Below are 13,375 nucleotides of genomic sequence, written 5' to 3'. Positions count from 1 at the left end.
ACATCACAAAACCACATGCTGTTTCAGGAAAGTCACAGTCTTCATGCAACAGAGTGACGATCGACAGTCACAGCAACATTAAAACAAGGAACCTGGGCACCCTGTTTTTTAATCTAGTTCAAGAGTTTATTTCTTCAGCTGCACAACAGATGAAGTCTCATACTGATGGGCAGTCCGCCGCCTTTTAATATGCCTTAAAACAGGCATAAGTGAATTTTAGATCCTGACAGCAATTGTGTTAAACAAAAGATCTTACAATTTGTAATTTATAAAATAGAGGTTTCAGTCCCATCCTCTCCTAGAAAAACATAAACAGCTTATTGCCAGTTAAAGAAAAACAGATTACATACAGGCAATCAAGGGATGAGAAGGATGGCAACTTTGATAGCTCTCTTCACGCCTTGCAAGCTGGTCAGTTCCACAGAAGATCATTAGTTACAATGCCATTTTCTACTCAGCGTACAACAGCCAACTGTGGATCTACCATCAGGCAGAAATGTTAGTCTCTTACTGCTCTGATCTCCTTTGCTTTTTATGTATCTAGAAAGCTATGAATATGTCGGGTTTGTATGCCATCAAATAGCGGAAGGAATTTGCAATAACACAAAAATCAGCTCTCCCTGATTTGACTGCTCTCGCTTTGTCTTCTCCACTTTGTGGAGGTAAAAAGCAGAACAGAGGGAAGATAACAGCAACATTAATAAAGTAAGTGTGCCTGACTGGTCAGGCTTGCCTCTATATGTGTACACGAACACTTAAACAGAAGAACATGGCTCCACTACTGAATTGTAGCAAGCAGAAAAACAGCTCCCAAGCTTTCGCTGTATACCATTAAAACTGGCAAAAGAACAAAAAGAAAGACTACCCCATGAAGCGGCTATGAGAGAAGGAGTGTTTTTTTAAGGGGGAAATGGTTTGAGTTACACTGTAACAGTAGAGAATAAGACTGATGCATTTTGTATTTCTCTTTCCCAATATTCAACTGCCTGTCTCCTTAAATCTCTGTACTCTACTCTGTAGAGTAATAATAATTAACTCCCTCAGAAGCTCACACCGCTCTCCCATGAGGATAAAACTGAACTATAGAGCTCTTTAAAGAGATAAAAGTTTGAAAAAGGAACATAAAATCGCTTTCGATTTTCCAAGCTAGCCCTTGAGCATCTTATGCAAATTTTAAAGGCCTACACAGAAATATTTTCATGCGATGGATTTGTGGAGATATACTGATATCAAATTTGGACGCATATACATCCAAATACTTGCTATAGCTACGAAAGGAACAGTAAAGCAACTGCATTATACTTCAAAAAAGTTTGTCAGAGACAAGGACAACTATAAGGAGTGACACCGTTTCTAATGTGATAAGGAAAACATGTAAGAAGCTTCAGAATAAACCGCAGAATATTCCTCTTCGGAAGAGTCATGCAAAATGAGTAGAACATTCATTTTGTGAATGTGGACACGTCTATATATTTACATATCATATAACATTTACATTTCACGGTAACCTAAGAAGTTAACATATTTGGTATTTTTATACTCAGCCTGAAATCTACCATATTTCTGAGGAAACAATAACTTCTTGAATAACTTAGTGTTTACATTTTTAAAAAATGCATTCTGGTAAATAGTACCGGGTAATACATATCCTAGTTGTCTCACATAAATTTCAAATAACACAGTACATGTGAGTAGCCTAATCAGAGTTGAATGCCAGTAGGTGAACTGTCTGAGGAACTTGAAGGCCAGATGGAGTCTCCCAAGTCTACGCAAAGAACGGACCTGCTACAGAAATTATCTTCATATTGGCAGAGAAAGCCTCACTCAGTCATTGCCAAGTTACTGATTCCTGCAGCATGACATAGAGTGCACCCTGTGTGTATGTGTACATTGACATACTGATGGATGAAATTTGAAAATCGACTGATGCATTTGGAAACTGGCTCTGTTTGGCATTTGCAGTAGGACCAAGCTCTCATATGCCACACGGGATCACTCTGACTATGCGCTGCAGTGTTGACATGCCAGCACGGGTGGAGCGAGGTCACTCCATTGGCATAGATTTTGCAGAGCTGCTCCACGCGCAGGCAGCTCACCTGACTCTTAAGAGCTCTGCTGCAGCACAGCTCTGTGCCCTTGGAGCAGCCTGCTGGGAAAGAGCTGGGGGAAGACCTGAGAAGCCTCCCTGGGGCCTCCTCACCTTCACTCAGAAGATGTGTTTATGCTCAGGCCCTCCCTTACCCCCAGCTTGACCTGTTCCGCAGGCATGCTTGCTTCCAGCCACGTACCTTGCTGACCCCAACCTGCTGACTTGGCTCCCTGGCGCAACGTCAGACCCACATCGGTGCTGGGGCTGGTGTGGTGGCCACTAGCTCCGCAGCTGCCCATGGTCACTGTCCCCGGCTCCACTCTGCTCTCCTCATTTGGGGGCTGTGGACCTGCACCCTCCCCGGAGAGGCCCTGCGGCCTCCTTGCAAGGAGGCCCTGTGCATCTAGCACAGAGTCAAATACACACCAGCTCTACGGCCCATTCAGACAGGGGACAAGACTTGAGCTTTCCAAATTACACTTTCAACTACCACTACGTGGAGCTCAGGGACAGAGAAAGAGTGAACAGAATATAGGAGCAAATGGCCCAGTCCAATCCTTCTGCCAAGTCACTTAGGGAGGTCTAGAGGAACTGGTAAGAACAAATGGAGCTCACTGGTACAGGCAGCAGCAATGAATGCAAAGAAAAAAAAGCTCTAATTTCCATTTTCTAAATTACTAGCGGTCAGAGGGTATTTTATAAACATACAGGGAAATAACAATTAATGTATTATCCAGCAGCCCTTATGTAAGCCATTTTCTTCAGAAGTAGCTTGAATCTCAGTCTATGAAATAAATATAAAACTCTGAATGTGAATGGAAATGTTAAAAGCTTGTTAATTGTTAGCTTGTAATTTGTAAGCCTGAAGAATCTAATAATGGTTGGCTTTTACTTTGGAAACAACTACTGAAGATACTCTGAGCTTGTAAAATGGAAGCATCACCACAAGCCAAATAAAAGATGCATTGAATAAAGCACAGCATCATTTCTAATATCTTCTAAAAAACAATACTGGCCAGCGTTTCTCTCCTCCAGCAAGGAAATGGTTATACCGGATAATTAATGTAAAAGAGAAGGTACTGCACTATAAATACTAAGAGATGTCATAACAACATGAACTGTTACAAAATGTCTTTCACCAAATGAAGCAAATATCACTGTAACCTGCAGGCGAAAGACAGAAAACATAGGGTAGTGAAAAAATGAACAAAGTAAGCTTTTCTCAAAGAAATGTTTCACAATGGTTGACTGTTTAGGTCTATACTACTAAATGCCAATGTTTATATATTTAGGAATGCTATGTTTCCTAAGATGCCAGGCTGTGTTACGATTCTTTCTACATCAGTAGAAGAACAGAATCAAGTACTCCTTCAACTTATTCCCGCTGTGGGAGTAGAGGGTGGATTCCAGATCTCAGGGAGATCAGTAAGGCTTTTGCTCTTGACCTCACTAAGGTCAGACTTTTGCCTCAGGCATCCACATCCCTAAAAAACCCTGCAGAAGAATCAAGGGCAGCAAAGACAAGCAAAGTCAAACAGTTTATGAGGTGGTACAGTTGTTCCTGGCTATAGTGCATTATTATCGTAAGTAGTAATATAACGAATTGCATACGATAATTATTTCAGAGAAAAAAAGAACGCTACCAACCTGTAGATGATTATTAAGATATCAGGGAAGAAACCAACATTTACTAGTTCGGTTGATAAGCTCTAAGCATACCACTTAAAATGCCAGGTTCTTTCAAAGCTGCCTGTGTATCATTGACATAAGTGATTTTAGTGCTGTTAATGAATGACTCATGGATGTTTATTGTGCAGAAAGAACACAAAATATGGCATTGACATGTGCAAGTAAAATAATTCACAAATATATATTAATTTCCTACTTTACTACCCTGAAGAATATTATTAATCATGGACTGGCTTTGCAGAAGTGCAATTTTGATTTTAGAAGAGATGTGCATGATTTAGAATTCTCATTCGGATTTTTCTCAGACATTATTAGTGAAGTACTAGCAAGATGTACCAATGCAAAAAGTGCATGTATATATTTAGTACTGCTTTCTGGAGCATTCAAAGGTCTGATTGTTATTGAAATAGTAATGCTTTGGTCAATAATCCAAAAAGCAGTATATCATTCACTTCCAAGCCCTTCCGTACATGCACAAATCCTGTAAGTGACAGCCATTAAGAACAGACACAGCCACTGTATGTTAAAACATTAGGAAGTGATAGTCTTTCCTCTCTTCTGCTGTTCCGATATTGAGAACATCCTGTCCTTTTAAAAGGAAAAGGTGAGAACTGAGGTGAGCGTGTTCAGTAGTAATTGCGAATGACAGGAATTGACAGCGTCTCATCTGAAAAGAATTACAGCTCCTGAGAGCTCCCAGCAGAGAACAGAAGATATACTGATGTTAGGGGGACAAAACAATGAAAAGGAGCTTAAGGTAGTATTTTGTAACCCTGTAGGGCAAATGTAATGCCTTTTTATTTTTTTTTAGAAACTTGTGAGAGAAAGAAGAAACAAAGGGGTTTTAGACAAACTGTTTGCTCAAAAGAGAGTGAAAAAAATATACAAAATGAACAAGTGCACGGGGAAGTTTTTTTAATTCTAAAATTCTTTTGTGATGACCATTAACTTTCTGAGATTTTTCTTTAGCTTCCAACAACTGTCAAGTTTTGAAAGTCTGAGCAAAACCAACCGGTATGTCTTTGTCAAGAAGAAAATGTAGATATACATTTTTAATTGCATTTAAATAGTTGAAGCATTCTTTTAAGCCTGCAGTGCCAAACCGTCCTGGCTAGAGTTGAAATTTGTCCGTGTCCAGCAATAATGCACTCACTTTGTTATTACAATAAAATGTAAAATATTTATTATACCTGTAGCTGAATTGACAGATGTTGCAAAAGAGGTGAGAAGGGGCACCAAACAGGACACATGTCTAAGTCCCACTTCTGGTAGCTCCTTTGCTGCTCTCCCAGGGGAGAAGTTGAAGGTTCATAGCGGCAGGTACCAGTGGTGTGGGCTGAGACCTCCTGCAGTAGAGCTGACTGGTGGCACTGGTAGGTGGGAAGGGGCAGGTAGTACTCATCAAAGCGGGGATGGGAGCCAGGACATGTACCTGCCTGGCCTGCCATTATATAGGCTCTCAGCTTATCCAGAGAATACAGGATAAAAGGAAAAGTCCTTTCTGTTATGAAGTAAACCAAACATATTAATCTGAATAGTCTCAAATCTGATTAGGAAGGAAATACGAAGTTCCAAGTTCCCGATTTTCGTACCACATCAGCATGTTAGAGTGTGTCAGTTGTACATATACTGTGTTGTAATTAGATGTAAATTAAAAAGCAGTTGTCAGTAAAACTCTATTGCTTTCATTCTTTTACTTGGTGTCCTAAATTTCACTTCTGCATAAATTCTTCACCTTCCTTAGACCAGGCGCTAGGACTAAATTTCCATTGTTACTCCATATCTTGTCATACTGCAAATCCTATGTGCTTTACATTTGTGGCGTGAATAAGGTTCAGAGAACCAAAGTAACTCTATGGGATTTCTCACCTTTTCTGTCCAGAGTATTCTGAAACAGTCCTATTCAAAAGAAGTAGCTAAAGAAGGTTGGCCACAGCTAAAACTGGAACGCCTCACAGGCAGGGACCAGAGGTAGATAGCAATGCTGAAAATCACAGACAGGGGCCTCTTATTGAGTTCACTCATAATTCACTTTCGTTCTCAGAACCAATGAAAATAATTTTTGTGAACTTAAAAGTCCACTGAGATTGCTTCATTAGATTCTACAGCTGTAATCAAATAACTCCTGGCAAGGATAAGATCACTTTGCTATGATTCTCTGATGATAATTGGATAAGCTTTTGATCCTCTCCAAAACAGAAGTGATTAAGGTGATAGCAGTTTATAACCAGCACAAGAGAAGCATGACTCTTTGAAGGAATGTCTGTCTATGCACATGCAGACAAAATCTGATAGGTTTTTCTCAATTCAGAAGGCCTTAAAAAAATCAGAGAACTCTTTATTTCATTGGCTGGAATTATTGCAGGATCCACCAGTATAGTAAGATGTTTTTCAGTCTGCTTTTCAAAGGATGCATACTAAAATAACGTGTGAGACCCATGCCAAAAAGGGTATGAGTTGACCTTGTTTGCACGAGAACTGGAAAAGGAATACAAGAAGAGAAGGCATTGTTGTGTATAAATATGAAGCAGCATCTTATAAATTGTGGGCTCTGAGGAGGCACAGGCCTGTGCTGTGCTGCACATATCCCCTGGCCACAAGATAAACTTAGCTGGCTAATCCTAACAGAGGAGCCTATAGGCAGCTCCTACTTGGTACCAGCAACTACCTCACCCGCGTGTCCTCGTCTTTATCCAAAAGTGAAGCAGCATGTTCTCATGTAAACATCCTTTTTCTTGACAGTAGGAATGATAAATAGAATTGTTTTCGTCTAAGAAAATCCTGTAAGAATGCCACAAACCAAAAGGCTGGGGAGCCTCACCAAGGGCGGGATCTGCGCAGTGTGGCGAGTCCTAACTGAGGGGTCTGTCCAACGATGTATTACCTCAGGGCTCGCAGCATCAAAAGGGACTTAAGATGTAATTGCTAATCTTTTATTCCAATCCTATGTTTGAATATTCTGATTAAACATTGTATTATACTTAAAGATTCAAGTGGGCATTCCTGCTCACCGAGATCTAGAAAGACCCAGCACCTCCCCAGTGCACAGTAATTACTTCTTGGAAGAGTTGGTAGGCAGAATGAGGCTCTAACACTCCCTACTGGGTTAATGTGAACATAAGAATGGAAATTGGTGTAGCAGCTGTAATTTAGGAGGAAAAGCACAAGTAATGCTATAGTTTCTATGAGAAATCGATGAAATACTAAAAACTACTTACAGAAAAACAATCGTAAGAAATAACCAGACATAAACTGCTCTCAGTGCAGCATAGAAGATGCCCGTGCTTTTCCACAATGTGAAGATACTTCAATCTTTCAGTCTATTTAGAGGTGAGGAGTTGCTCAAATGGCTAGATACCCGACCTGACAGGTCTGAAGATCTTCACGCCATCCTAATGTGCAAGTCCCACTGCTTTTCATCTTTCTCGCTGAGGGTCAGACTCGAGGTCATCTCATCACATTGGCACTAACTGGTGAGAACCTTTCACAAACTCTGTTCTTAAGCTCTCCAGTCCTTAAGCCCTGTTCTATAAAGCAATACCCATCTAAGAGGGCTTCCATTTTTTTCTGATGTTGCAGAGATGGTGAAAAACCTGCAGCTAATTTGGCCTTCCAGGAAAATTTCTTCTGAGCTTCCTAAGTCTCAAGCAAACAGCTGTGCCATAGCCAGACTGCTTCCCTCTGTAACGCCCTACAGAAAGGTTGCAGTCGTTGCCCTCAGCCTGTGAAATAAAATGGGCTAGCTCTGGATGCATTCGGAGTTATAAACTCCCTTGTCAGCTCCACTAAGGAGGGCCATGGAGCAGCAGACTTGACTCACTCCGAGTCCACCTTCTTTTGTCCCCCATCTGGGTCAGCCAAATCCTCTGCCTTGCCACCAGGCCAAAGGAGCAGCTATTTCAGTATGAAAATTAAATTCTTTTATTCAGCAACCATTATCCACAGCACGTCCTAGTGACCATGAATAATTTAAAAGTACTTCGGGTTTTTTTTTTTTTTGTATTCATTTGTACTTTACAGACGCACTTGGAAAATTACTAGCACTAACTAGGCAGAAACTAAGGCCTCTGCTTTGCTGCCAGAAATCAAGATAAGCACAGAGCCTGTAAGCCATAGCGTGACTTGAAGAAAAGACTTGATGTTACCACCTTGAGAAGCCATAGGGGGAAAAACGTGAGCCCCGTTTCCAGCTCAACAGGAAGATTTGGAAGGGCAGCACTGCTAAGTTACCAAGGACATTATTGTAAATACTTATTATGAAGGCAGCCTACCCTCTTCAGTTTGGTCATTTGGCAGGTAAGGGAGAGAAAATGCTAACGCAGCTTGTGTTTTTTTACAAGTAGTGAGGTTTTGATTTTTATACCCCTCTGCTGTCACCTCGCACCGACTTTTAACGAGCATTTTAAAAGCTGCTGTTTCTTAAACGTCTCCCGAAAGAAAAATCACCGCAGGCCGCTGCAGCGTGGCAGGACGTCCAGAGACACTGAGTGGGGGAAGTTTTGGCGAGAGCCGCCGCCGAGTCGGCCGCAGGCCGGGCAGCTGTGCAATGCGAAAAGCATCCGCAGCGCTTTGCCCGAGCTGGGAGGGAGGGAGGAACACGCACTTTCCCTCCTGGTGACGCTGCAGCAGCAGCGCTGGCCCTCGCCCCCTCGCATGGGGCACTTTCCCCCAGGGGACCCCACGTCTGCCTCGGCCAGCCTCCCCGAAACGGGGCGCGGACGATTGGCCCCCGCTCTTGGCCTGCCTCGTCCCCAACGGCCCTAACGGCCCCCACAGCCGCCCCGCCCCGCCCCGCCGCCAGGGGCGCGGCCTCCCGCGGGCGGGCCCCCTCAGCCCCGGCCCGCAGCACATGCGCAGACAGGCCCTCGCCCCTCTTCCCCTCCCTTGGCGCAGCTCCCAGCGTGCTAGCGCGCATGCGCAGCAGCCAAAGCCTACCTGGCGACGGAAGGGCTGCGGAGATAGGCTCGCTCAAGCTCTCGCGGTTCGGTGCCCGAGGACGTCACCCGGGCGCGCTCTCGCGAGGTTTGGTGCCGCGCGGCCGGCGGCGGGGGCCGGTGGCAGGGGGCGCTGCGGCTCGGCACGGCACCGCCCCGCCCCGCCCCGCCCCGCCGCGGCCGGCCGGCCGCCGCGGCTCCGCCCCCGGTATGTGCCGCCGCCGCCGCCGCCGCCTTCCCCTGCGCCGCTCGCGGGACGAGGGACGGCCGAGCGGCTCGGCGGCCGGGGGCCGGTAGCGCCCGGCGCTTGCGTGTCGCCATGAACCTGCACCAGGTGCTGACGGGGGCCGTGAACCCCGGCGACAACTGCTTCTCCGTGGGGAGCCTCCGCGACCAGCCCTTCACGGTGAGTCCTCCGCGCCTCCTCACAATGCCGGCACCGCGTGTGCCCTTCCTTCGCCGGCGCTCAGCCCGGCCGGGCCGGGCCGGGCCGAGCCTCGCCTGCCGCGGCACCTCGCGGCCTTCGCTCGCTGCGGAGCCGGCTCCGAAACCGGCTGCGTCAGGCGCGGCGGCGGGCGCGTGACCCCGCCGGGCGGCGCGGCGCGGCGCGGGGCGGGGCGGGGCGGGCGGCCCCCGATAACGTTATCGGCCGTTAACGGCAGAGGCCGCGGGCGCAGGCGGCGCCGTGCCGCCGTTGGGGGGCTTCTCCCCCCGGGGCCCGCGGTACACCTGCCGGGGAGCCTGCCGCGGGCGCGGCGGGGGAACCTGCCAAACTTTCCTTTAACGGCGGTGGTTGCGGAGTGCTGTGATGCCAGCAGCGTGTGTGGTGGGCGGGGTGTGTTTTTAATTGGGCAAAAAATAAAATGGATGTGGCTTTCTTATGCCGCTTGCCGAAAGGTAGGACTGCACATGGGTTCGTACGGAGGTCTGCTGATGCAGGAATATGGTGGCTTGGGGAACGCATGTGAAAGATTACATAAACGTCGGCTTCTGCGTGCGACTTTCTGTGCGAGGGAATTTTAGCGCTCGCTTTCAGTCAGGTATATAATTAAAATGCTGGTCTCAGCTGAAGAAGATCCTATAATACTGTGGCCCAGCGTTAAGGTTTTAACACCATCTTTGAACTCCCTTTCAGCGTTTATAATTCTAGTGAAAATAAACACTTGAGCACGTAATGTAGACTAGCGCTTCTGTGTTTTTCTTGAAGTATTTACTTTTCTCCCTTTCACTTTTGTTAAGTAGCTAGATTGCTGTTGTTGTGTTTTCCTTCTCTCTCTCACTCGAAAATAAACCATTTTAGCCTGCCTTTTTAGACTGAGAGATGAAGTAAGACTAAGCTAAGTTTCTTGGTGCACCACGTTTGAGTATTTTAACTGTAGTTTTTCTGGCCACCCCTAATTATGCTTATAGCATAGTGCAGCTTTTAAGTTTGATAGGAGAATGATAAACAGTAATGCAAGAATAAAGAAACTTAATTTTTGTGTCTTTTCTTATCTATGTAATTAAATTCAGCTGACCTCTTCCAGCTTCAGTCTGTAGTAGCAGCACAATGCCAGCACTGGGAAGTCTGGGGTATAGTCAGCGTTCCAGAGTGAAACACATCTTGGAACTGCTTCTGCTTTTTCCGTCTGCGACTACTTAGTTCTGCTTTTAGTGAGACCGTTGGACTTCTTTGGACTTTCTGCCACTGTGTTAGATTGGCTTTGCATTGACGTGTTCATCTATCTCCTTGTAAAGAGATGTACATGCTTCAAAAAAACCTAATCCTATAGATAATTTCATATTGGAGTATTGGATTTTTTTCTTGAATTGAAGCAATTGGGACTCTGAATTTGAATTAAGGTAAATCTCACATGTCCAGAAATGTTAAAGACCCACAAGTGATGTGAAGCTATTGGCTAAGAGACAATGAAGTTTGCTTTACAGTTAGGTGCTGGTAAATCCTCATAGTATCTTCTCTTAAGTTTCTGATTTTGACACTCTTCTCTTGAGGAAAAGAGGTCCAGTTATTGATGTCACTGAAGAACTCCCTCTTTCTTTTGTAACTTAACTTGATAGAGGCGTTAGAAATGGGTAGTGCCTGAAAAGAATGAGAGTGGGCCTTTGGAAAGAAAGGAATGATCCAAAAATACAGTTTTCAGTAACTGTTTCCATGGACTCTTGTTTACAGGACTTATTCTGACATAAACGTAGTAACAATGTTTTCAGCAGACACGCTCCTCTTGATCTGTCATCCCCTGCCCCTTCCCCCAAGGTTATTAATGCATTTTTTTCTTAAGAAATGTTCTTGATGACTTCTTGACGTAGCTTTATAAAATGAACAACAACAAGTTCAGCAGAAGACTTCAAAAGATTAATAAGCGAAAGGTACAAAAAATAGTGTTTATCTTTCTGGAAAGACTGTGATGGCCTTAAACCTTTAGAAAATCCAACAAGAAAAACTGACAGGTGTTTTCCTAGATCTGAAGTTATGATGTATGTATTAATAAGTATAAATACTATTGAATGATCTTTTGGAAGTGGAAGAAGACATGTTCAACTTGCAAGTTTTAGTGAAGTGTATGGATGTGTACAAGTTTTTAGAATCTCATTTGAAACAAAATGAAAATAGTTTATAAATGACTTCCTATGTGCTTAATTTTAGATTCTTTTTTAGCATAAACAGAACGTGGTATAGGCTGTTTATAGCTGTGTATGTATTTTACTTAGAGAGCTTGCGGAAACATACTCATTACATTGTATAGTCCTCTTTCTCCTCCCCGCCCCTCCCTGGTCCCCCCTTGCTGGGAATTAATCTTGGCTTCTTGTATTTAGTGACACGGAGAAGAGCAGAGCAGAGAGTGAGAAGGATTAACCTTCCTACCGTTGTTTTGGAGACTCTCACTCCCTCAATTATGGATTTTGTATGCAAGTCTCGGCAAACTTCTATGCTTCCAATTTTTATGGCTTAAGATCTCACAGGAGTTAACATTTCAGGATTACTTACTGTGCAGCTGGGGAAAGCTGCCTTTGCCTGAAAAGAGAAGTTGGTCTGTAATACCTTGATTTCAGATAGTGTGTGGTCCAGGACGCTATCTGCTGTCCTATACTGAATATTTAAGGTAAAAGGTTTCAAATATTCCCACTTCAAGTGTAAAAAGAACAAATTCTTCTCCAAAACTCTGAAAATTGGAAGCCAAAGTGGTAAAAAGTGTCTGTACTAACTGAATTTCATGTAGGTTTTTTGATTGTACAGTTAGATCAGTTCTGCTTTAAGATTTTATTTGAGGTATTTATCCTAATGGTGGGCAAATGGCAGAGGATCATTGTACTGACTTTCTTTTAGGATGTGAAGTGTCAAGTAGGGTTCCAGCTTCCTTAGGGAGAAACACTGATAAAGAGATTTTGCACATCATTTATTTATATATAGCAAGCATAAGACTCATAAGCTTCAAGATATTGCAGTAAGCATCCCTGTTGTTAAATATCTGCTGAGAGCAGGTGGTAAGAAAATATGGTACGTTAAATGAATATGAAGAACTTGGCTGTAAATCTCCAAGTAAATTTTTTGTTTGTGTGAGCTGAATTTGCAAAGCAGTGTGTGAGCACAAATGTACAGTTTATTCATTTCAATTGAAAACAGAATGCAAGTCAGTAACCTATTCTGTTTAAGTATGATTTTTCGTGTGCCAGTACTGCACTTCCTTCAATTTGAAGGGCTGTGTATCTTTTATTAGTAATTCAGTATTGCCTGAATTAAATGCTACATAACTACAAAAATCCTATGGCTAAAGTCAGAATTTGACTGTTTACTCCCTATGTGCTTCTCCAGAAATTCCACTGCAGACAAGTGTACTGAAAATAAAAAAAACACAATATGCCCTTTGCCGCCTTAATCTTTTCCAGTCTGAAATATTTGAGCATAAGAACCAAGCGTTAATAAGTTTAGGGTTTCTCACGTGCATAGGATACTGCTATAGTTGTTATTACTGGACCTGTATGTAAGTTATTGGGTAATCAACACTGATATCGCTCCTACTGTTGAATGACTTTGTGCAGGTTTCGTTGTTCAGTTCAGTTATCCATTTTTTTTCCCCCTTTGCCAACATCAGAAGGAGAAACAAAAAATCGCTATAAGCAATGGCGACTTTACAAGTACAAGTCCTAGGAGTGGCATTGAAAGTTGCAAAAGAACAGTTGTCTGTAGGGATGAGGCTTTGGCAGAGAAAGATTAAATTGTGAGTTTTCGTTCAGTGTATCCAGAATCTTTTTTTGGTCAGATTTCCCCTCTGTATGTGCATTAAATTCATCCTGGATCTGCAACTGATTTAGTAGGAGCAACAGAATTATGGACTTTAAATGTTAAGCTAAAAAGCTCTTGAAAAATTTGTTTTTGAGTAGTTTATTCAAGACCACACACGGTGTTTTCCGAAGATACTGGATTGCAATATAAAATACAGGTTTCTAGCTTCATAAAATTGTTGGATAAGTGAAAGCATATTCTGCAACATGGTAAAATTGACTTATCTGTCTAGAAAATACTTTAATTTGGTGTTATCCAGAACTCCATGTGTATCCATTGTCAAAAAAATGAAATGACTGGTCATAGCAGTTCCTCAAGAAATTAGACTCTGTTTGCACCTCCTTCTTGATAGTAATTTAGAAAAGGGAAGGAAGCCTTTCT

General features: G+C 43.3%; 1 protein-coding gene across 6 annotated transcripts in view; it reads left to right on the top strand.

The window, feature by feature from the left end:
• The first annotated feature begins 8,910 nt into the window (after positions 1-8,910).
• The window catches only part of LOC104150536 (dmX-like protein 1), a 79,932-nt gene continuing 75,467 nt past the window's right edge, over positions 8,911-13,375 (top strand). For all 6 annotated transcript variants that reach the window (XR_011137698.1, XM_068927110.1, XM_068927109.1 and 3 more), the window contains exon 1: positions 8,911-9,118. Coding sequence is in view for 5 of the 6 variants with exons in the window: in XM_068927110.1 (XP_068783211.1) it covers positions 9,032-9,118 (87 nt within the window). In the remaining variant the exon portion in view is untranslated. The remainder of the gene's footprint in view (positions 9,119-13,375) is intronic.

This window comes from Struthio camelus, chromosome Z (assembly GCF_040807025.1).
Source record: "Struthio camelus isolate bStrCam1 chromosome Z, bStrCam1.hap1, whole genome shotgun sequence".
NCBI classification, from domain to species: domain Eukaryota; kingdom Metazoa; phylum Chordata; class Aves; order Struthioniformes; family Struthionidae; genus Struthio; species Struthio camelus.
Note: the sequence above shows the minus strand (reverse complement) of the source record. Positions and strands in the feature narration are given on the sequence as shown.